Genomic DNA, 24,283 nt, shown 5'->3' with positions numbered 1-24,283 from the left:
CACTGACAGTTATTGGGATATCTACCCTGAACGTAGTCCAAAGATTGCGGCAGCGAGAAAATCAACCAGGGTGAAAAGTAACAAAGGAAGGCTCCACGGTGTATAATTCACCGTGTTGACGATCGACGTGCTCGACACACTTTTTTTACGGGTTATGGATGGTTTGTCAGCGAAAGTTCGTTCCTCGTAAAACAGACGGCCGGTGGCTCGATTGAAAATTCATCGTTGCTGGATTGATGTTCTTAATTTCGCGAACCAGAGTTTTTTGCGTTCCGGCGACGACGTAACCCCGTCGTTCCGTTAACCTCGAAATTTGTTCGTCGATCACCGTGGCAAGTCCAACCTCGAATTTGCATTAATATGATTTGACGTTTGTCGAAGGAATTTCCGGTTCAATTGGACCGAAGATTCCCGAATTTGGAACGGGTGAGGTTTACGGACCAATCGGGATAATTGGGTTAATGCACCAGACACGGAACATGTTGATTAGAAAGTGTACGTAAGAGGTTAGGGGACTGGGAGAACGTTCGGAGCACTGATAGGACGAGATCGAATTCTTCTGGAAAATATTGTCAACATTTTGACGAATAAACACTTTCCGATAATAAACTTCGAGGAGAGATTCAAATTTTTCTTCACCGACCTCGTCTACATTTTAACACCTTTTAACACCGCTTTTCGATAATAAACTTCGAGAAGAAATTACCATTTTCACGCTAGTTGTCTCCATTTTAATATCTCGACGTTTTTCGATAACGAACTTCGAGAAGAGATTGCAATTTTCACGATCGTCGTCAATTCAACTCAATGCTAATATCTATCCTACTTGTGCGTTATACTCGTTTCGTTACGAACACCGATGAAACATCTATCGTTACGCAGAATATCTATCGTTACTACGACGCTCGACTTCGGAAGTAACCTAACTCGTTATCGTCTACGTCTGGTCGTTCATTTCTACTCAACAGTTTGTTTTTCTTCCCTAAGGAAACGTTAATTGTCTCTGTACGTCGTTGTCCAATCTTCGACGAACAAGTCCAAGCACAAACGACGAGTTCTTTGATGTTCCAGACTCAAAGGAGGACTCATGGCAGTCTCCTTATTGTTCGTCTCTCGCGCGTATACGGTTCGAAGCCGATTACAAGTCACGGGACATTTGTTTCTCTGTAACGTCTTCTCCGAAAGAACGTTACGACGTCAGACTGTTGTGAACGTTGCGCGAAGCGAGAACCTTATCCAACGCTTTGACAACTTGTCGGACGGTACGCTTTATTTACGCTCCCTCGACGCCATAATTGAAATTTTAACGAGTCTAATACGAGTCACAACACTCACTCGTGTTCAACCTCGATGTTGGTCTCGACCCCTAATTGTCGAGGCGCGGGTAAATTATTCCGAAGGCTATCGCGTGTTACGAATGCCTACTCCTTTCGAGCATTGTTTCCAGACCGGTGTTAATTGTTTCTCCGCGATACATTTTTTAACGAGTTGGTCCGATACAACACGAGAGACGAAGAGAACGGTCGTATCATTAGTCGAGATGAATGCTCGCGCGGTAGATTGCATTTTCCAATGCTCGAGTTTGCGCTCAGAGATCTGAACTCACCGATAGACAACCTCGTCGTGGATTCAACGTTCTCGTAAGGATACACGTTTCTTCCAGGATCTTTTTATCTTCCAACTGTACACACCTTCGATCCGCATCTTTAAATCGAATATCATCGACGTTTGGATTGGTATTTCTCTGCTCGAAAGGAGTCGAAACTCGTCAGTAGTCTCCTCGTGGATTCACCATTCCTATTTTTATCTTCCAACTGTACAAATTGACACGCTACTCCTCGATAAATGACTCAACGTTCTCAAATCGAACAAATCATCCACTCTTGGATCGCTACTTCTGTACCGGAAAAGAGTCTAAACTCACCTAACGATGATCTACTTCGTAGATTCAAAATTCCCATTAGGGTACACCTTTTCTTCCAGGACTTTCTCGTCTCCCAACTGTACAAATTGACACTCCGAAAAATGACTCAACATCCTTAAATCGAATGTTATCAACGCTTTGGGTTACTACATCTGGGCCCGAAAAGAGTCTAAACTCGCCTAGCGACAGTTCCCCGTAAAGCTACACCTTCACCTTCCAGGACTTTCTCGTCTCCCAACTGTAGAAATTCGACACTCCTCGAAAAGAGACCCAACATCCTCGAATCGAATTATTTCGAAGCCTATCTCGCGCGCTACGAGCAACTTGCTCCGTTTCGTAGCATTCGATCGTAGATACCGGGCGGAGCGAGAGCGAACTTGTTCGATATTCCGCCATCTCGTCGAAATATTTTTCCATATTTCCAACGCAACGGTTACCTCTCGACTAGGTTCTCGTGCTGGCGATATCGACTCACGGACGGTTATTCGTGGACAAACCACAAACGGGGGCCCGAGTCTTCCTTGAACCGTGACGGATGAACGTCACCCGTCTCGAGCTACTTACGCCCCGTCCCCCCCTCTACCTACCCCGAGTATCCCAACGAAGACGAGCGCCACGACAATTCTCCCGACGGTTTTATTTATTTATTTTTTTCTTGCACGACCCGTCGACGTCGCCGACGACGTAACGGGAGTCGAACGGCGATTGTGCCCATGCCACGGCACGATTCGCCAATTACGAAGAAGAATCGATCGGTCGCCACCGAGCCTGATACGCGCGTCACGGGTCCGACCAATTAAGCGAAACGCGCCATTCGCGGCCAAACCCGAGCCACGGCTCCGCGGATCGTGTTTGTCGTTAGCCCGGGACCCGTTTCCCCGGACTGCGAGCAGGTACAGCACACCGGCTTCCACTACCACTAAAACACCGAGGTTACGCACGATAATTGATTGCCTAGCCTAATCGGAGCATTACAACGCCCGCGAAGTCTTTAGATACGGAAGCATATACTTTGGACGTGTGTACGACGGCTCGCGTACGTCTATAGGCGTTTGTTTGTTCGTGTGTATTTGTGTACGTGTGTATGTTCAACCCTCGTCACACTTGGGTCTTCTCGGTGTTGGAGAGACTTTCGAGTATACAACATATCTTGGAGAAACCCTTTCATTGGTAAATAAACGTATGGTACTTTTGGCGTCGAATCGTTCGTAATCAGTGTTGAGAAAAGTAGGATAAAATGATGAAATTTTTATTCGAAATGCTCGTCTAAGGTATAATTACGGGTCTGGACTCGGGCGTGGTCTCTCGTCTGAAGCGCTGGTATTGCGAGGGTGGAGTGTGACAAGGTTATTACGCGTGAGAGTTTAACGCGTGCGTGTACTGTGCGTTACTGGAACGATGGTCGGTGGGACGGAGGAGGTAAGGGGAATACGCTGACTCCGCCCTCGCGCCTTTCACTTTCTCCGTGGTCCTCACCAGCGCACGGCTCGCCTCGCACTGTGTCGCTTCGCCGTGACGCGTTTCCCCCTCTTTGTCACGCGACGCGATCGGCAGTAGGCGTGGCCGTTACGATGCACCACGATTGGGACCACGCGCGCATAGAGGCGTGGTTGATCGAGCGCGACCAATCGTACCCGCGTTCTTTCCGCCGGACGTCTTTCCGGTAACGCACAGTACACGAACGCGAGTGTACGTGTTCGTGCTACGTGTAATTTGTGCCCGTGTGGCGCGTCCCTTGTTCTATTACGGAACTATTGCGGCATCGCGTCACGCCGACCGGTTATCGGATGCACGGAACACGATCGATCGTTTCGAGATCTAGAAAATGGTATGCACTGCGTCCTCGACGACGAGATACGAGGAAAATCTTGGCGCGGGATCGCGCGTACCCCTCCTGGAGTCCTGGAACGATTCTCACCGGGGGGAAAACGTTGGAATCGCGTTCTCGATCGTCGCTCGAGGGTTAACCGCTCGAGGAAGATCGAGAACGGAGATCGGAACGCGAACGAAGGGAATACGTATATGTATATGTGTATATTCTTTCGAGAATATTTTCTATCCCCATCGGGGAACGAGTCGTGGAAATCTTTACAATTATCGATGCTTAGAAACACGCAGGAAGATACGCGGGCGTTTCGAGAGGACGGCAGATGGACCACTGTTTCGAGAGGATCGAGGATATTGCAAAATAGCGATTACGTTATATAGAGGCGACGACTGTTACTCTCTGGAAGATAAATGAACAATTTTCCTTAACGGAACGAGTCGATGTTATCGCTCCGGTTCGAGAGTATCGTTTTTCTTGTAAGCGTCGAAACTGTTCGGCTCCAGGATACGGTACGCGCGACTCGCATCGCCCGATCGATCGTCGCCGCTACTCACTATCGTACTATCGGCGTATATAGCGTACAACTAGTTACGAACACTACTTGCGACAACGTGATTCGTTCGTCCCCGTTTACTCTCCCGTTATTCTCGCGTAAAGTATCGTCGAAATCTACTTGCAGCCGTTCACGAGGGAAACGATAGTGAAAACAAAATGGAAGCAAAGAAATGAAAAATTCGTGAAAAAAAAGAAGAAAAGAGTAAAAATAAAAAGAACTATTCGACGCGCAATTCACGCTTCGAATCGTCGATTGCGCGCGCGTGTCCCCGCGGGAATTGGCTATTTTCGCTGTATTAATCGGCGAACGAAAGCCTTCGCGAACACGTCGAACTTCTCGTCGGGAATATTTTTCCGTGATTTGTTTCCACTCCGTTTCGTTCGCGCGACGATGGCGGAACGACGATCGTGAACGAAAAGAAAACGTGTTACACGAGGCAGCGTATTGTCCGCGTAATACAGCGTCGCGTGATCCCGCGTAATATCGACTTTCGCGTTTTCGCGCTCGACGGAACGGAATATATCGCGCTCTAATGTGCAACGGAAACACGTGACCGACCGGGAGACTCGACCGGAAAACCGTTCCGTATTTCGACCCGTTTCCGAACCGTGTGATTATTTCGTGGCCGATTTTCATCCAGTCGCCGTTTAATCGCGTCACCCGAGAACCGAACGAGAAAAACGCGTCCCGTGGCGCCGGTTTAAAGGGGCCGTTTAGGCGACGATAGTTACGACTGCTGTCCAACTCGACCGAATCGCACGACGGTTTAAAATCATCGTTCAAACGATCGTATCGACCACGGGTTCGTGGTTCCTGTTACTTGCCACGAGAGTTGAAATTGTACGAGGATGGTGGAAGGTAATTGTGGTGACCCGAAAATAACGAGTTTCTTTGCAGATTTTTCAGTTCGAAGAATTTTGAACGATTGGTACAAACGCGGTGGAAAATTTCAGAAAAACGTCTACATGTTTGTGTATAGAAAAATTGTATAATTCGTGAAGGAATGCTACGTATGTACCTCCGTTATAGTTCTCTCTATTGCTGCGTGAGTAGAATTGTGTTTGAACGATGAAAAGTAACTCTGATAATGTGAAAATAATGTGGTTCTTTTTGAAATTTGTTAGTTTCCAAAGATAATCGATGAGAATGTTTTTTATGATTTTTTAAACACTTTGCTAAGATGTGTGTCTTGTTGAAAGTCATCGCTAAGGGAATTGTGCTTGCAAAAGCGAAATTAATTTCGTTGAAAATTTTAAGCTGTTGCAGAATACATTATACGAAGCACGATTTATTTTTCTCGAATAATTGTTCACGGAACGTATCAAACGAAGATAATTCGGTGTTTATAATCGTATATATAATTGAAATGACCTAGCCAAGGGATTAATATTAGTCAGAAAACAATGAAAACGAATATTATGAATTAAATTTATCCGTTTAACGTTTCGGTCGCGCAATTCTCGGCCCGTAGTGTATATTGTTATTTAAGTGTCGCGTTCGGAGCTGAAAATCGTGCAATCGATACTTTGAATGGCACACATTTATTTGCAATCGTTGTTCAATTATGCGCGATCGATGTCACGGGTTCAAAAGTTCGTTATTCGACGATGCGGACAAAACCATGATTATTTCGAGCGTTATCGAGTGTTGCGCGATATTCGAATATTTCGGACGATATTACATTACCTACGGAATATTTCAAAACTATGAACACGAAATTTAATTCGTCGATAGTATTCATTTCTTTTAATCCTTTTTCTAAATTATATCGAACTGGAAGTATTTTTCGGATATTCGGCATTTCTATTTTGCGAAATATATATTTCTTGTAGAGTCGCTTAATACAGTCAAATAACCAATATACAGCGAACGTAGTAAATAAACTAAAACGTCGGTGATTTAAACCGAAATAATTTTTTATCAAAGAATATAAAATCAACATTTTCAGGTCACCATAGTTGCCATTCTCACGGTCTCTCGTTCGCGAACGTCATAAAATAGTTTGCATTTCTATCTCGCGAGTTAAATACCCTTTACTGTATTATTCGTTATAGTAAAATAATGAATATCCACCGAATGTAGTATACAAACTAAAACGATCATCGTACAAACCGATTTAATTACTGATTAAATTTAAAACAATCAAAATTTTCAGGTCACCATAATTCCTATTCAAGTGCTCCGTTATTGATGGACGTTGCAAACTATGGTTACTTTGTATTCTATACCTCGCGAGTTAAATATTCTTTGCACTATTATCCGATACGATAAAATAATAAATATCCACCGAATATAGTCAGTAAACTAAAACGACCTTTCTACAAACCGATTAAATTTTTGATCAAATTTTCAGGTCATCATTCCTATTTCAGTGCTCCGTTATTGATGGAGATTGCAAACTATGGTTGCTTTGCATTCCTATCTCGCGAGTTAAATATTCTTTGCACTAATATCCACTGAATATAGTAAATAAACTAAACTGACTTCGTACAAACCGATTCAATTTTTCATCAAATTTGATACAATAAAAATTTTTAAGTTACCATAGTTCCTATTCAAGTGCTCCGTTATTGATGGAGATTGCAAACTATGGTTACTTTGCATTCCTATCTCGCGGGTTATTCTTTGCATTATTATCCGATACGGTAAAATAATATATATTTATAATAATAAATAATAAATATCCACCGAATATAGTAAATAAACTAAAACGACCTTCCTACAAACCGATTGAATTTTTGATTAAATTTAAAACAATCAAAATGTTCAGGTCACCATAGTTCCTATTCGAGTGCTCCGTTATTGGTGGACGTTGCAAACTATGATTACTTTGCACTCCTGTCTCGCAAGTTAAACAATCTTTGTATTATTACTCGGTACGGTAAAATAATAAATATCCACCGAATATAGTAAAGAAACTAAAACGACCTTCCTACAAACCGATTCAATTTTTCATCAAATTCTGATACAATAAAAATGTTCAGGTCACCATAGTTCCTATTCGAATGCTCCATTATCGATGGAGATTGCAAACTATGGTTACTTTGCATTCCTATCTCGCGAGTTAAACATTCTTTACACTTCTACTCGATACGATAAAATAATAAATATCCTTTAAATATAGTAAAGAAACTAAAACGACCTTCCCACAAACCGATTCAATTTTTCATCAAATTTGATACAATGAAAATTGTCAAGTGAAGAAAGTTACCATTCGTGCGATCTCACGGTTCCTGGACGTCGTAAACAACAGGACCGGGTTTCAGTCGGTCGCGATCCACCGAAACTGGCGCGATTGAAATGATGCCAACGATTGTTTTCATCGAGTCCGCGCGGTATGGATAAACTACCGAGCAGCGAAACGTAATCGGTGTGTCTCACGGTCGTCCCGTGGATCTACCGTTCCACGAGTAAACGTCGTTTGTGTTCCAATTGCACCGTGTTCTCCGCGATGCACCGCGCGCCGGAATAACCGATGGATCGCCGAATTCATATCCGCCATTCCTTCGCGTTCCGCGAGCGTTCTTCCGTAAGCGATCGACTTCGATGCGCAGGATGAACGAGATCCTCGGCTGTGCCTGCGCGATTTGTTTCCATTCTATCTCCTCACAGCTGGTACCTACCTCTCGTCGTTCTCCGCGACCCTGAAGAGACACCGTGTTCGCAAAATCGCGCGATTTGTGCGTTCCGCCTAGCAGTACGAAGATTCGAGCGATCGTATAATTCGGAAGAAGTCGGCCTACACCACGAGGCATACAGCCTCGTTTCACTTTTTTTTCAGTTTTTTCTTTTAATCGTTTAAACCTAGATTCGAAGTGTGCAATTTTCGAGCGACAGACGAACTGTGTTCCTTAAACCCTACGTTGACTAAAGTTAGGCTAATCGTTACGGACGCTTCGACGGTCACTCCGCACACCGTCGAATTTCAATTGGAAGCGAATCTCCTATAAAGTACGTATGTATTTATGTATGTATGTATGTAGTTTAATCCGACCAACGAGTTGATTAATTGTACGTTCGTTAAACGACGACTTGGATCGTCCCACGAGTATCCGTTACACCACCGGGTGTGCGGTATCGTGCTCGACGTTCTTTCCGTGTTGTTCTCTTCTTCTTCTTCTCTCTCCCTCTCTCTCTCTCTCTTTTTTTTCATTTTTTTCTTTTTTCTTTTTCTTCCCTTCCCCCTTTTCGTTTCTCAATGCGACCGAAAAGCCACGAGAAGAAACGTAAATCGTCGCGCGTTAACCACTAATCGGAAACGTCTCCTCCGGTGATGAAACCATCCGGTTTCAAAGAAACCTGAAAGACAGTCGTTTCACGGCTTCGCGTTACTTCGGAAACGTTTAATTGACCAAATAATACTATTCCATTCGCGAATTAGTTTCTCAGACCGCGCAGGCACGCGGCTTCTAATAATACTACCCTTAAAGCGTATCGATTATTAAAGCACCGTCTAATTAGTCCTAGGGTCTATTAATCGGATAAGCCTCGTTTACCAGCGACGCGTTGACGTTACGTCGCGTATAACTGTCCCTATTAAACCGGTTCTCGAAAATCGATCGTCGATGCTCGCACTCGCGATCGTCGATCGTTGTTCGCTCGCTCGCTCGCTCGATCGATCGATGCTCGATCGTTGCGATACACGCATCCCCAAAACCCCTAGAAGTATATTGCTTGGCCGAGCGTCCATGACGCTGCACTTGTTGAATTGACTAGTAACCATCGTTATATGTGTTTCGAGTTCGTGATCGGTCCTACGCGTCCGCTCATCCACGGGGTCGATTTCCGTCGCGGACGGGACACGACGTGCTACGTTCATTCCGCGTGAATCCGCAAAGCTTCACTTCCGCCTCCTATTATCGTACGTACGTTTAGTATTGACTGGTTTGCACGTGCCACGCGCCGGCACGGGATTCACACCTCACGCGCGCGATATACGTAACGTAACGTATCTACGTGATTACGTACGCTTAAATTCGTAAGTTTCCTCCGTAGGTTTTACAGTCCGTTCGCGTACAGCGTACTCGATACTCGTTGGCGAGAAAGAAAAACGAATTACAAGCTAGACGGAAATAAATCGTCCGTTCTTTGATACGAATTTGCTCGTGGTCGAACGGTTAGGTGAATCTTTAGATCGAGCGACGAGAGTTCCCGGACGATTTTCAACGGTTAGGGGGTACACGTTGAATCTTCTTAAATTCGTTAGGTTAGTCTTATAGCTTTCGGTAGGATTAAGTACAGTCTTCGATTTTTCAATTTGTCACCGTGAACTCGGGTCGCTCGTCCCTTCGCTCGAGCGATCGAGGACGTTGATCTCGGGACCCGGTCAGTATCGTCGAGGTTTCGCGTTTCGGTCCCGAGGGTTCGAGGTTTCTCGCTTCGGTGTCTGTACCGAAATCTGAAACGCTTCGGGAACACCTTGTTCGCTCGCGTCGATCGTGGTCTTAAATTTCGCAGTAGAGACGCAGATCCTTGGTAACTAACCAAAGATCGAACGGACCGGCGCGATCCCGAGGAAACGTCCTCGATGTCGACCAACAGCCTGATGCGGAACGATGGGTCTCGAACGAACGAGAAGCTAGTGTAAGTCGGACCCTATTCACGGGTCGTTCGAACATTAGCTTCGGTCGCGAGAACGATCGGAGTTACGATTTGATCCAACCCCCGAATCTCGAGTACGCCTTACAAAGGTTTTCGTGTCCTCACTTTATCATGATACTCACTGCAGTGGGTCCCTGGGGAATAGCAGTCTCCTTAGAGGCCTCCTCGACCTCCTTGAGCTTCTCCTCGGCCTTGCGTTCCTTCAACGCTTTCAGTAGCTTCCACTTCGATCCAGGCGGACCAGGACTCACCTGGCCCTCCTTCAGTGTAGTGTCGGAGCTACCGCAGGACGAGGAATCGATTTTTATTTTCGGCAGGCTCAAGGTCGCCGTGGTGCCTGTCTCGGCGCTGCCGGCTCCGTCGCGTTCGAGGCCTTCAAGGACAGTGCTCTCTGAATCCCAAGCACCCGGGATGGTGACGGACACCTCGCTAGGTGGTACACTTACGCTACCTTCGCGAGAAAGGGACTCCGAGCCCGGATGGATTTTCTCGCCGTGTCTGAGGGTCGAGCCACTGGAACTACGTCTCGATTGTTGCTCCTCGGTGTCCTTTGGCAATTCCTCCTCTTCCTCCTCGTCCATCGATTGGACGGGACTGTCCGGACCCGAGGTCTCACCGGACGAGCCCTCTTCGACCGACGAGGGCGGTTTCTCTTTCCTAGCCTCCTCCTCGTTCACCCAGGTGTGATAATCGGTCACCCTGGCGAACACCGCCTCGATGCTCTCGGCCGATTTCCGTTTCGGTATGGGCTTCTCGTACCTGTCCCTTTCCTCGATACGTCGATCCTTCGCGATCGTTCCGTTGATCTTTGTCGTACGTAGCTCCTCTTTCTCCTCTTTCGGCGGCGGTTGCTCCTTCGTGGCGGTCTTCGTGGTGGCCTTCATCTTCAGTTCCTTCAGCACGAACGACATCTTCTCCTTCACCGTGTCGTCCGGTTGATAGTGCTCGATCTCCTCCGGTTCCTCGATCAACACCTCGCCCATCTCCACCTCGATCTGCGACTGTCTTTCCAACTCTTCCAGTTTTCTCAGCTCGTAACGGTACCATTCGTCCTCGGAATCGATCGAATCCTCGGTGCTCTGCCGTCTGGACGACACCCTGGACGTGCTTCGATAGGAATGGGTGCTCCGGTTGTCCTCGTCCATCTCACCCGGTCGTGCACCTGTCCACGGGATTTCCAGGGACTGTTGATGACGCGGCAGAAATCGACTACCCGATGTTGGACCCCTGGTGCTGGACGCCGACGGGCTACCTTCCGACAGTGGCGCCTCTTCGGATATACTGGTGACCAGTTCCGGTAATCTTGTGCTGCTAGACTTCTCGCTCTTCTCGCTCTTCTCCGACACGTCCTCGGGATACTCGAAACTGGTCTCCAGTGTTTGCACAGTCCCGTCCTCGGACTTCTTGTCGTTGTTCGAGTCCTCGCTGGGTGGCTGCTCGTCGGACACCGTGGAGGATTGTCGTTGTCGGTACTTGCCCAACGCTCGGGACACCGCAAACTCCATGCTCGAGCCGCCCATCAGTGTCACCGGTGGTAACTTCGGTGCTTTTTCGTTGGGTGCCTCGTCCGAGCTACCGGTGGATCGTTTGATGTCGCCCACCGTTTGGAATATCGACGATCCACCCGAACCAGAGCCGGTGCTCTTACCGGACGTCTCTTCCTCGAAGCCACCCATCTGATCGTCGATATCGTGATCCGGATCCTTCCTCTGATCCTTCTCCTTGCCCCAACCGTCCTGAAGGGCCTGTTGTTGCAACTGCTCCTGATGCTGCTGTATCTGCTGCTGAAGCGCCTGTTGCTGCTGTTGAAGGTTCTGTTGTTGCTGTTGCTGCATGTACTCGATCTGCTGCTGTGGCAACTGTTGCGTGGATTGTTGCTGCAGCAGACAGATCGGCTGCGACACCTGTTTGCGTTTCGTGCTCGCGGTTTTCACTTTGGCGAACAACGGTTGGTCCTGGTTCGCGTCGGACATCACGCTCTCCTCGTCCTCCGACAAACCGCTCTGTCTGCCGCTGCTCCACTCGGTCTCCGATTGCTCCGGATCCGACAGCGACTGGGATTGATGGCTACGTCTCTTGGCCTTTTGCAGGATTCCGGATACGGTCGAGACCAGGGTGTGTTTCTTTTTCTTTCTCGGTGCTTGACCTCTACCGCGACCCCTGCCCGCGCCAGTTTCCGCGGGAGGTCTCTGTTGCTGTTCCTGAGACACGTCCAGGTCCTCCCGTCTCACGCCACCCGGCAACGAGTGACTCCTGTGCCTTTTGCTGAGGTGGAGATCGGGCAGCCAGTTGCTCATCGAGCTCATCGCGTTCTTCAACGACGAACCTCGTCTGATCTTCTTCGCCACTTTCGCGTTCTCCATCTCGTGATCCTTCAAGTTGGTCGCGATGCTTATGTACCCCGATTGGGACACTATGACGCTCGATGCGTCGTAGTACTCGCTCTGTTGATGCTGGGACTGATCGATCGGTAGCCTGCTGGCCTCGTGGTTCTGCATGTACTGGTGCTCCTGTTTCCACTGTCTCTGGTAGCCGTCGGTGAGTTCCGCGCTCTCGGTGCTACTCAGTCTTTGACTGTAGGGTTGATACTGTTGCTGATAATTTTGCGGGTAGTTCTGGTTCGCGTAGGTGTGATGATACTGGTGGCCCTGGTAGGCCGGTGGCTGGGGATACCTTCTGTCGGTGTACGGACTCTGAGCGTAGCTACCGTCGGAGGTCAACGATCTGATACTGGACGACGTCGAATCGTGGGGTATCTGATCCTCCATCGAGTTCAACCAGGAGCTCTCGTTCGTCTCGGTTCGCGGTAAATTCGCGCTAGTTGGATAGTACGATAGAGCGTCGGTGATGTTCCCTGTGGGGAACATCGTGCGATACATCGAGGCTTTGTACGCGTCGTGGTTGGTCAGGCCGTCGGAGAACACCGGGCCTCTGAGGGGTTTCTTGATATGAGCCATTCCTCCCGACTCCGTGTATTGAACCGCGTTGAATTGGTCTTGGTAGGTGTTGTACTGATCCATAGACTCCGAGTAGTAAACCGTGGTGGTGGTCTTGGGACCGTAGGTACCGGAACCGCTGGTATAGACGCTGGTGATTGCCTGCTGTCTGTTGCTACCGGCCACGGAGTAAATGGCCGGTTGATCCGATCGGAACACGTAGTCCACGGTGCATCCGCGCGCCACCGCGTCGTAGGTGTGTTGCAACGTTTGATGGCGATTTCGTTTCTTCGGGCTCTGACAGGTAGTCGCTACGGGGGCCGGCGGTGGCACGAAATTGTAGTCCTCTTTGGTGGTAGGTGACTTGATAGATGTGTACGTGGACAAATGGTTCATGGCGACGGTGAACGAGTGACTGGTGACGGTTGCGTTGGCGCTCGCGAACGCGTCCCTGCCCTCCGGTGTGTCGTACAACGGTTCCTGGGTGATCACCGCGATCGTGGTCTCTGGTAAAGGGGGTATCGGGCTGCTGGTCCTCGCCGTGGTGGTACTCGGGAGCAGACTGGTCCTGGCGTGGTCCACCGAGTACGATGTGAGCATCTTGGTGATGGTGCTCTTCGGTGAACTCGGCGACTTGTCCAGGCTGCTCCAACCGCTCATGGAGGATAGGCCGGAATCCGATTTCGCCGCGACTATGTTGGCGACGCAGCTAGGCTTGGCGGTGTGCTTAGGCGAGACACGCGGCGATTTTGGGGAATGCGGGGTCCGTGGACTTAGGCGACCTTGTTCCAAGGTCACGAGTTTCTCCGCGTTACGGAGGAACGTGGGGCTCTGGGAGCTCTTCGCGTCCGGTTCCCTCTGGTCCGATCCCGGCATCAGGAACGACTCGGCCAGGTCCTGAGGTGCCGGAGGTGGCGGTGAACTCGGTGACGGGCTAGGTGGTGTCCTACTCTCTTGAAACTCTAAATTCAGTCGTGCCGCGCTACCGAAGTAACCGTCCTGTCTCGTTCGTAGACTCTGAGCGCTGTGAACGCTGTGCACACTGTGGACGCTACCCGCTGAAAGGGTAGGCGACGGCACCTTGTCGGCGGTGGTGCTGTAGATGGTGGGCGAGGCGCAAGTGACAGCCACGAAACTCTCCACCATCAGATCCGTCAGTTCTTTGTTTTCCGCGTAACCTTTCGCGAAGCTCCCCACGTCTATGGGCAGCTGTATCACCGGCTCGGGACTCTTCTCGCGCACGGTCGCGCTGTAAGCCAACCTCGGTGGTGTGTAGGTACTCGAGATGGAGTCCAAGTTCGTTCTGGACGTGGACGTTAATCTTGGCGAGATCGACCTGGTCGTGAAGTCACCGTCGGTGGCCAGACCGCTGTCGGTGCTGACTCTGGATATCGATCTACCCGTGGACCCGGGACTCTTCGAGAAGGTCCAACTGTCCACGTCGGTCTCCACGTATATCTTCCTGAGTTGCTCGTCTATGCTGCTCGCCTCTTCGGCCAGTTTGGCCTCGGTCTCCGAGCTGTAGTGTCTCTTCGGTGACTCCATGAGCCGCGATTGCAGATCGATCAGATTTTGCGAGTCCTTTTGCAGCTTGCTGGTCAACCTGTCCAGCTCGTGAAGCTTCTCCAGGGCGACCTGATCGATGGAACTGAGCCTGGACAGCTGAGCTAGGTCCTGTTCGCTGACGCATGGCGTGTTCCCGCGGTAGCTCTTGTAATCGGCCGCGCTGAACACTTCGCCCTCGTCCTCGTCCGCTTCGTCCTCCTTTTTCGTCACCGCCTCCTGGATCTCCTCTTTCGTTTGCTTCACGGACAACTCCTCGCGCTCGATTTCCTTCGTGGCAACGGTCTTCTCGAACATGCCCGCCTCCGTGTCCTTCTTCCCGTTCACGTCCTCGTCCTCCGCCTCCTCCCAGATCATACCCAATTGCGACGTGGGTCTGGACGTGTCGCCGCAGATCAGGTCCTCCCTGTACGCGTTGTTCAGACTTCTGTAGAACGCTTCGTCCGGGATGTTGCTCTCTTCCGCGAGAGTCTCGAGAGCGTCCAGGTTACGCACGTTACGGTGCATATCGGTGACCACTACAGCCGCGGTGGCGCTGTCCTGGGTCAGTCCGTGCATCCTCGCTAACTCCTGTTGGGCCAGTTTCTCTCTGAGCGCGTTGGTCTCCTCGATGGTCATCGAGGAACCAATGGTCTTCGCGATCGCGTCCAGTTCACCCACCGCTTGTTGATTGACCAGAGTCTCCTCTACCACGTTCACGGTCTCGTGGCTACCACCGCTCGCGTAGAACTCGATCAGCTGACTGATCACCGTCTGTTGTTCGTACAGCAGGCCCTCCAGCTTCTCCAATCGCTCCCACATTTTAATGTACTCCTGACTGAGGAGATCCAACGCTCTCCACGCGTACTTCAGCTCGGTCTCGAGTATATTTAATCGGGTGCCGAGTCGTTCCATGTAATCGCCGATTATGTAGTCGATGTTGCCCTCGGGGTTAGCACCGTACGCGGGCATCGCTGGCGAATGAGCCCTCGGGCTGGTCGGGGCTGGCCCGCCCAGCTTCGTCGAGTCCATTTTCATGAAGTGCGCGCGTCACGAAGACGACGCGATCCCTGGATCTTAAGATTCTTCTCGATCACCCTTAAGATTCTTCTCGTTTCGCGATCCGACCCGTTCGAGGTACTCGACGATCACCGGGTCGGTTCATTGCGTATATCGACGCGCGATGATTCACAAGGATCTTCCCTGTGGCCCGAAAAGGAACATGAACGGCGTTTTAATGTATCTCGCGGAGGTCTTCGACGCTGGAAAACCGGAACTCGATGCACTGCGCCCGATGACGATCTCCATCTCGGCTGTCCTCGATATCCACCGCTACCCTCACCCTTCCCATCTATCGAACTGTACACACTTTTATCGTTCACTGCTACGTACACGATACGCGCGAATCTATATACACATATATATATATATATATGTATGTATATGTATATGTATATGTATATATCGTCACTGTGTCCTCCGTTCTATCGCTGTATCCTATTTCCCGTTTGTTTCTTCTCTACACTACGGCCGCGTGCACAAAGTTTGATAGTTGTCGGGCGCGATCTTGATGAATCGTTCGAGATCGCGCGACACTCTGCGAATGGCACTTCGTAACCAGTCTCGTGTGTTCATGCCGCCGCCGGTATCTGAAAAACAGGAGCAAACGGATTGCGTGGCTTAGTACGAGACGCGCTCGTACCGAGTCATCGCTGACACAGTTTTCCATGGTGCTGGGACTCTTATCGTTATTGGGCCGCGTGTTCGTTCATTAAGGGTGGGAATAAGAGAAAGATCAACTTCGATCGGAAAGATCCACGAGACGATTTGCTCGCGTCTCTCGAATCGATCGGTGAGAGACCAACCGTTGATTTCGCATCGTTATTTCGCGAGTCGGAAATTAATTTCCATGAAAAATAAATCATCGGACCCTCTGTTCGATTTCTTTCCTCGAAAAGAACATTGAGATTTCATTTCTCGCGAGGAGTTTAATTGCGAATAATGATTGGAACTTGGTAAAACGAAGGTTGGGAAACTTGGATATATAAAAATGAATCTTTAGGAGTTTAGGTGTTGTACACTCCGCGGACCGCACTATCGATGACGAAACGCGTACTCGTGCGAGCGTGTAACACAGTTACCGCTACAAAGCATTAAAATTAAAATTAGAATAACAAAATGGGAATAACGTCGAAGATGCAGGGTATGCAAAATTGAAAATTCATAGTCCGAAGTGTAATATTCGTGCAATAGTTTCTTCGCGTGTTGGAATTTCTTTCTAGTTTTACATCCGTAAACTTGTATCGTTAATATTTTCAGATCGATTACCATTACGTAATGTTAATATTAAGATAAATATTAATTAAAAGATAATAATCGGTGTAGTATATTTGCGAGATTGTATTATTAATCTCTACAATATCGATTACCAGCCTGTAATAATAATACCGAAATGAATGTAATTAATATTAACACTTTCGTTAAATTAAATTTATATCGATCGTCGTGAACTCGACTCGGCCAGTGATCGAGGTCACGTTCCAGAGGAAAAATGTTCAATGTGTATTTATCCAAACTCGTTTTGGTTACAATCCGCGCGCGTGCCTTCTAATTAGATATTTCTCGCGCCAGGTCCGTAATCGGAAACGCAAAGATTTCTCACGCGACGAACACGAATTACACTCCATTAAATGCGTGCTCAGGTGTTGTGCGAGTTCGAGCTCGATTGAAATGCGCGACATCGAGCGCTGCGGTACGAGATGCGTAAAAGGTGCGCGTGGAATAATTTCCGTGCCTCGGGGAACTCGTTAACGTACGTTCATTAGGATCGATTTCACCTTCTAACGATCCAGGTATGCGAGTTACCCCGATTGTTACGATAAATAGACGAAATCGTCGCGAAATTGTACCGAGAGAGGCGTTTCGAAACAACGTTGCTCGAGCATTCCCCACACAGTTTCGTGGTTCGATGGAAAATACTACCAACGATTCTTTGTTTCCTAGTGAACGTCACGAGGACTATTTCGAGCTCGCGATCGTTTCTTTCAAGAGTCAACGACTGCTATCGGTTTTCATTTAGCCTCGACAGCGGTCCATTAGTCTCGAAAACCGTTTACGATCTTGTAGCTTCGATTATGGGGAGAAACCGCGTACAGATTGATCCTAGAGGTTGGGACCAGTTGTAGTTTCTTTGCCAAATGAAAGTAGAGAAATTCCAAGTGGAAGTGGAATTCCTGTTATTTCATTGTTTCCCAAGGGCGAAAGTGTAGGGACGTGTATCTTTCCTTTGAACGAATCGATATGATTTTTCGTTCACCCAATTTATTTTGATCATCATTTTAAGCGTGTCGAAAATTTCATATTTCAAAATCATACTCAAATTTAACGAATTATTCGGCTAGCCTCGGATCGATGAAATTACGTACAGAGAACCGAACGATGAATAAATATTTTTCAATAACACTTTGCATTAATAATTCGAAAGTATTCTTCGTTCGAAGACATTTATCGAGTATTCTAGACTTGTGTCTATAATCTCGAATCAAATCGAGAGACTGCTCGAGCTATATTTCAAGGGATTACCATAACCGAAAAACAACTCGCCAAGATTACGCAAATCGTTTGGCCTCGTGATGCAAAAGGGTTAAAATCCCTCGAAGATTGCATACAACGTATGTAAAATTGCTAAAATTACGTACAGGGAACGGAACGATGAATAAATATGTTCGAATAACACTTTGTAACAATACCGAAAAGTATTCTACGTTCGAAGACACTTATCGAGTACTTTACACGTGTGTCTACAATCTCGAACGAAATCGAGTGAACGTTCGAATCACGAAAGACCGCTCGAACTATATTGGCCTCGTGCTGCAAAAGGGTTAAAATTCCTCAAAGATTGCATACAACGTATGTAAAATTGCTAAAATTACGTACAGGGAACCGAACGATGAATAAATATGTTCGAATAACACTTTGTAACAATACCGAAAAGTATTCTACGTTCGAAGACACTTATCGAGTACTTTACACATGTGTCTATAATCTCGAACGAAATCGAGAGAACGTACGAATCACGAAAGACCGCTCGAACTATATTTCAAGGGATTACCATAACCGAGAAACAACTCGGCAAGATTGCAGGAATGGTTCGACCTCGTGTTCCGTAACGTCCTTGCCGAGATTGTTCGATGAACGTTCGCATTAATCGTGGACCGCGTCGCGACCGACTCGATAGTGGAATTTCGTAGGATCCACGGTACGGTTGGAATCGATCTCTCGTCGAGCGGGCCGCGTAAATTAAACGGTCTCGCGTGTACGCTCGGCCCGCGTCGTGGATAAAGCGGCTCGATCCCGTATCGATCCACCGGTTGACACGATTTCGATCTGCCAGCCGGGTAGCACGCATATCCGTGGAAGAAAGATGATCAAAACAACCACTCCGACCCGGAAACGATCGTACATGTGTCCTCGTACCGCCGACCAGAATGATTTCCTGCGCTTTCATCGTCGACACGCGAATTCCCCTGTCCTCTCCTCTCTCCTCTCTCTCTCTCTCTCCCTAGGTACGCCAAGCTTTCCAACTCGTTTCTCCTCTCAGCCAGGAAAGGATACGCTCTTTACGGAGACCGTAAAATTACACGGCGTATCGCGAGTACGAGAATAGACGTCCTGCACTCGAAGACGATATCGCAGTTCAGTGAAATATCGAGGGCAACCGTAAAGAGGGCCAGTCCGCCAAGGAAAATGCATTCACGAGCTATTTCGCGGACGATTTTCCTCGAATGCGTACCAAGAATTACACATTTCGTGAGATTTATTCGTTGTTTGCTGCGATCGATTTCTCGTCGCTCGATGTTCCACGGGTTTGGGGGACGTAGTTCTGGTCTTGATTCAGTTTAGAGGATTATGGACCGTGTACGAGATCTTGCGTGGTTCTTGTACCAGTTTGAATATTAACGTAGTCGATTTGGAGAAGAAATAGAGGGGTATTTATTTATCGCGATCGTGGACATTGCGAGGAAGAATAAATCTGATGCGAGATGTTGGGGAGAGAAGTTACGTGGCGAGGATTTGGGTCTTTTACTGTACGGTATACTTGATCGAGAAATAAATGTTTGGGGTGGTGTCGAGCTGAGAAATTAAACGAGGATTTGTACCTTATTGTGCAATTAATCTTTACACGTTGAATTTTAGTTTCTTTCCCTCTTTGGAGAATATCGTTATTTAGGATTCACGAACGGTTGAAAACTACATAGACGATGTGTCTAAGTTTCGAAGCGGAGGTTTCTACTCGTTCACACGCAACTCGATATTTTGATTTACATATTTACCTAGTATGTCCATCATTGCTGCGTTCAAGGTATCAACAAGAGATCACGAAAGTAAAACATCGAGATAGTGTCTCGAACTAAAGATTGAACTTGGACCACATCGAATATGCAATAGGTTAGACTTCGTCAAATATACAACGTAACTCGGTTAGACTTCATCGAGAGTACAACAGAACTTAGACTTCATCGAATATACAACGGAATTCAGGTACCACCGAATAGAACTCGGTTAGATACTATGGAATAATCGTCGGAACTCTGTTAGACATTATTGAGCGATCATTAGAACTTAGGCTTCGTGAAGTGTCTAATTAAACTCGGTTTGATACCGTCGAGTATCCGATTGAATTCAGCCAGACTTCATTGAACATATAATGTAACTTAGTTAGACTTCATCGTGAATATGATCGAACTCGGTTATCGAGTATTCGATCGAACTCGGTTAGACATTATTAAGTATCAAAACTTGGACTTCGCCAAGTGTCCAATTAAACTCGACTACGGACTATCGAGTATTCGATAGAATTCAGATTCTATTAAATATACTAGATAACTGAAACTTCATCGTGAATGCAACTGAACTCGGTTATCGAGTATTCGATAAAGCTTTGTTAAACATTGTCGAGTAGAATTCAGGTAGACCTCGGAAGGTAGAGACAGTGTATCCCAATTATGTACAAGACTCTTCGACAAGCAAGAAGATCTTATACTGATCCATCTTAAACACAGATACGCAAGAGAAATAGATAAAAGAACAATTCGTGACATTTAAGGTCTATATATGTTACCAAAGCATGATTCAACGTTGTCGTTATTTTCGATTGTATATTTACGTCGGAGGACTCAATGAGCTCGTTAAAAAATCGTTGTTGACAATCGAAAATAACGACAAAACACTATGGACTCGTGTTTCGACGTTATAGTCGTTTCGAGTTCGGTTCATTCTTGGTTTGTCGGTAGTGTAAACGGACCTTTATAAACGACGGAGAACGTTTAAGTCCGTTATTGAAGTAGATAGCAATATCTGGCCACGGATACATTTCTTCCTGATAATGGGGACACAGTGCGCGCGAGCGAGCGTCGTTTTATTGTAAACGAACGATAATATTAGAAGGACGACTGCACGCCAAAGCTTTCAATATCCATTTATTCTGTTTTCCTTTTTTTTTTGTCGTTTCTCGTTCTCCCGCCCTCGGGCATTCAAATGAGATTCCAGTCGAGTTTATAAACGACAGAGCCTCACCAATCACTGATGCTTAAAATACAGGAATAATGAAGTTCGTATTGATCGCAGTCGAGGTTTCGAACAACGCAATCGATGTACCTTTTCCAATTCCGTTCGATCGATGGTTTTGTCTCGCCATTTTTCCATAAAATGGGCTATATGTAAGTAAGGTTATGTTGTGTCCGATTTCACGTAACCGGGGAAGGTAGCGTTTTTACTTTCGAAACCGATTCTTTGTTATTCTTTTCGATTGTATCTTTTCCAATTCCGTTTCGTTCGATCGATGGTTTTATTTCGCTATTTTTTTACAAAATGGACTATCTATAGTTACGTAGTGTTTGATTCCACGCAACCGGGGAAGGTAGCGTTTCTACTTTCGAAATCGATTCTTTGTTATTCTTTTCGATTGTATCTTTTCCAATTCCGTTTCGTTCGATCGATAGTTTTATTTCGCCATTTTTTTACAAAATGGACTATCTACATGTAAGTATAGTTACGCAGTGTTTGATTCCACGCAACCGGGGAAGGTAGCGTTTTTACTTTCGAAACCGATTCTTTGTTATTCTTTTCGGTTGTATCTTTTCCAATTCCGTTTCATTCGATCGATGGTTTTATTTCGCTATTTTTTTACAAAATGGACTATCTATAGTTACGTAGAGTTTCATTCCACACAACCGGGGAAGGTAACGTTCCTACTCTCGAAATCGATTCTTTGTTATTCTTTTCGGTTGTATCTTTTCCAATTCCGTTTCGTGCGATCGATGGTTTCGTTTCGCCATTTTTTTATCAAATAGACTATCGATATGTATCGTGTGGTTATATAGTATTTGATTTCGTATAACCAAGGAAGGTAGAGTTTCTATTATATTTTCGAAATCGATTCTTTGTTATTGTTTCCAGTCGAACGGTAGTTGGCTTCGTAATTGCACAAATATTTTGCGATACGAATCTCTTCGCTAATAGTGCCCTTACCCGCTTCACCCCGGTTTCATGTCCACACGAGTCCACGTTCCTGCTTTATTCGAGGTTATAAATACAATTTCGTGCAACGTAATAACGAAAATGAATCGTTGATCCTGAACAGGGTGCCTTGTTCGCAAGAGTGTCCTAATCGGAACACGACGACAATCGTTCCTTCATCGATCCTGCGGGGGTCTGTTCGTCGACCACTGACGAAGAGCTTTTTCGTCGACTTTCACGAGGAACCCTCTCGGGAAGCCAGACTTCGATGAAAAAAAAGAGCGACTGAAACGCACGGGACGATAAGTGGCTCTTCGGACGTTTCGCGCCTCCGCTGGATCTCACTTTAATCCGGTTTAAGCTTCTCTAAGTCTTAATTCGGTTAAGCGTAAAACTGTGTAACCAATCAGCGACCGACCCCGCGAATGATGTCAAACACCTCAAAATGATTAAATTCCACGACCTCGCGTCTTTTATCCCGGTTCTCGGATCACTTTCTCGATTCTTTCGGTGTGAGAGAATTTTTAGTTTTACATTGGTCGAACATAACAGTTCGTAGAGATTGCACAGGGGAATGTAGAGTTCTGGTTGAGTTCAATTTTGCACGATTAAACGTGTACGATCTAGGTTGTATTTCTAAAGGTGTAGCGAGATGGTAGCTTCTGCATAGAGAAGAGAATAATAGCGGAATTCGATTATTTTTCTTGGGAATTGTACTATTTATGGATGTTTCAATTCGTTGTTATCGTTAGCGTTTTCTGTCAGATAAATCGAACGAACGTTGCCACTGTATCTATCGTGTTTAACGAACGATGCAGTATTCTAAAATATGGAATTATACATTTGCGAGTATTAATTTCAGTTTTCTGCTCGTTACTTGCCACTCGGATTAAACATTTCTCAAAGTTATCGGCTACAGTACCGGTAGATGTATAATCTATTCAAATCGGTTTATCGTTTTTCGAAGATGGTCCACGTCGATGACCGAACTATTGAGAAAAGTTATTTAATTTGCCCGTCTTCTCGGGGACCACGAAATTTGCGAGCGGTTTTCTTTTCTTTCTTTTTTTTTTTTTACTCTTTTCGATCGAATTGGTAAAATTCGAGCGATTAAATCGAGAAAACTTTTCCATCGAACGAACGAAGGTTCCGATGACCCGAGGGCAACCTCGCAGTTAATTGTAACCGTCCAGACCGTTAAATTGAACGTCGATGAAGCTTTTTAAGGCGACACGGCATCGTATCCGCCTTCGAAGAATTTTCCAATAGCCTCGCGGTCCACGGAATCCGAAGGAGGAAAGTTCTGCTGCGAAAAATGAAAACGGAATTCGTTATTCGGGCGCCGAGCTTCCAGGCTGAAGAATCTTCGCTGGACGAGGTTCATTAATCCGCGAAGCTGGCGCAGAAGTTTCCGACGAATTCGTAATCCTTCAAGCCGTAATGAACTGGATAACTATGGAGAATACAGTCAGCTGCGCGAAACTGGCCGCACGTGATTCGAGTCGGTAATGCTGGTCTCTGAAAGCAGCTCCACGATCTACACAATTTTCACTATGGTGGCTGCCTTAACAAATCTTTTTCAAGCTAGCTACCAAGCTGCATTATGAGAAGTACTAATAGTGGTCGAAGACGTTCGTTAAGAACAGTAATGAAACTAATACGAAGTAACGAGAAGTACTGATAGGGGTCGAAGACGTTTGTTAAGAATAGTAATAGAAATAATACGAAGTAATGAGAAGTATTAAGAATAATAGTAAAAATAATACGAAGTGATGAGAAGTACTAAGAATAATTATAAAAATAATACAAAGTAATGAGAGGTAGTAATAGTGGTCGAAGACGTTTGTTAAGAATAGTAATAAAACTAATACGAAGTAACGAGAAGTACTGATAGGGGTCGAAGACGTTTGTTAAGAATGGTAATAGAAATAATACGAAGTAATGAGAAGTATTAAGAATAATAGTAAAAATAATACGAAGTGATGAGAAGTACTAAGAATAATTATAAAAATAATACAAAGTAATGAGAGGTAGTAATAGTGGTCGAAGACGTTTGTTAAGAATAGTAATAAAACTAATACGAAGTAACGAGAAGTACTGATAGTGGTCGAAGACGTTTGTTAAGAATAGTAATAGAAATAATACGAAGTAATGAGAAGTATTAAGAATAATAGTAAAAATAATACGAAGTGACGAGAAGTACTAAGAATAATTATAAAAATAATACAAAGTAATGAGAGGTAGTAATAGTGGTCGAAGACGTTTGTTAAGAACAGTAATGAAACTAATACGAAGTAACGAGAAGTACTGATAGTGGTCGAAGACGTTTGTTAAGAATAGTAATAGAAATAATACGAAGTAATGAGAAGTATTAAGAA

At 46.3% G+C, this 24,283-nt stretch overlaps 1 protein-coding gene and 1 long non-coding RNA gene across 8 annotated transcripts in view; both read right to left on the bottom strand.

Annotated features, from left to right (window-relative positions):
- The window catches only part of Unc-13 (unc-13), a 180,406-nt gene extending 164,771 nt beyond the window's left edge, over positions 1-15,635 (bottom strand). For all 5 annotated transcript variants that reach the window (XM_076323091.1, XM_076323095.1, XM_076323092.1 and 2 more), the window contains exon 1: positions 10,032-15,635. In XM_076323091.1, coding sequence (XP_076179206.1) covers positions 10,032-15,425 — 5,394 coding nt within the window. In that variant the 5' untranslated portion in view covers positions 15,426-15,635. The remainder of the gene's footprint in view (positions 1-10,031) is intronic.
- Positions 15,636-15,864: 229 nt separating this feature from the next.
- LOC143152705 (uncharacterized) overlaps positions 15,865-24,283 on the bottom strand; it is a 150,984-nt gene continuing 142,565 nt past the window's right edge. For all 3 annotated transcript variants that reach the window (XR_012993621.1, XR_012993622.1, XR_012993620.1), the window contains one exon: positions 15,865-16,036. This is a non-coding gene — a long non-coding RNA (uncharacterized LOC143152705). The remainder of the gene's footprint in view (positions 16,037-24,283) is intronic.

Source organism: Ptiloglossa arizonensis, chromosome 11 (genome assembly GCF_051014685.1).
Source record: "Ptiloglossa arizonensis isolate GNS036 chromosome 11, iyPtiAriz1_principal, whole genome shotgun sequence".
Classification (NCBI taxonomy): domain Eukaryota; kingdom Metazoa; phylum Arthropoda; class Insecta; order Hymenoptera; family Colletidae; genus Ptiloglossa; species Ptiloglossa arizonensis.
The sequence above is the reverse complement of the archived record's forward strand: the minus strand, read 5'-3'. Positions and strand labels throughout refer to the sequence as shown.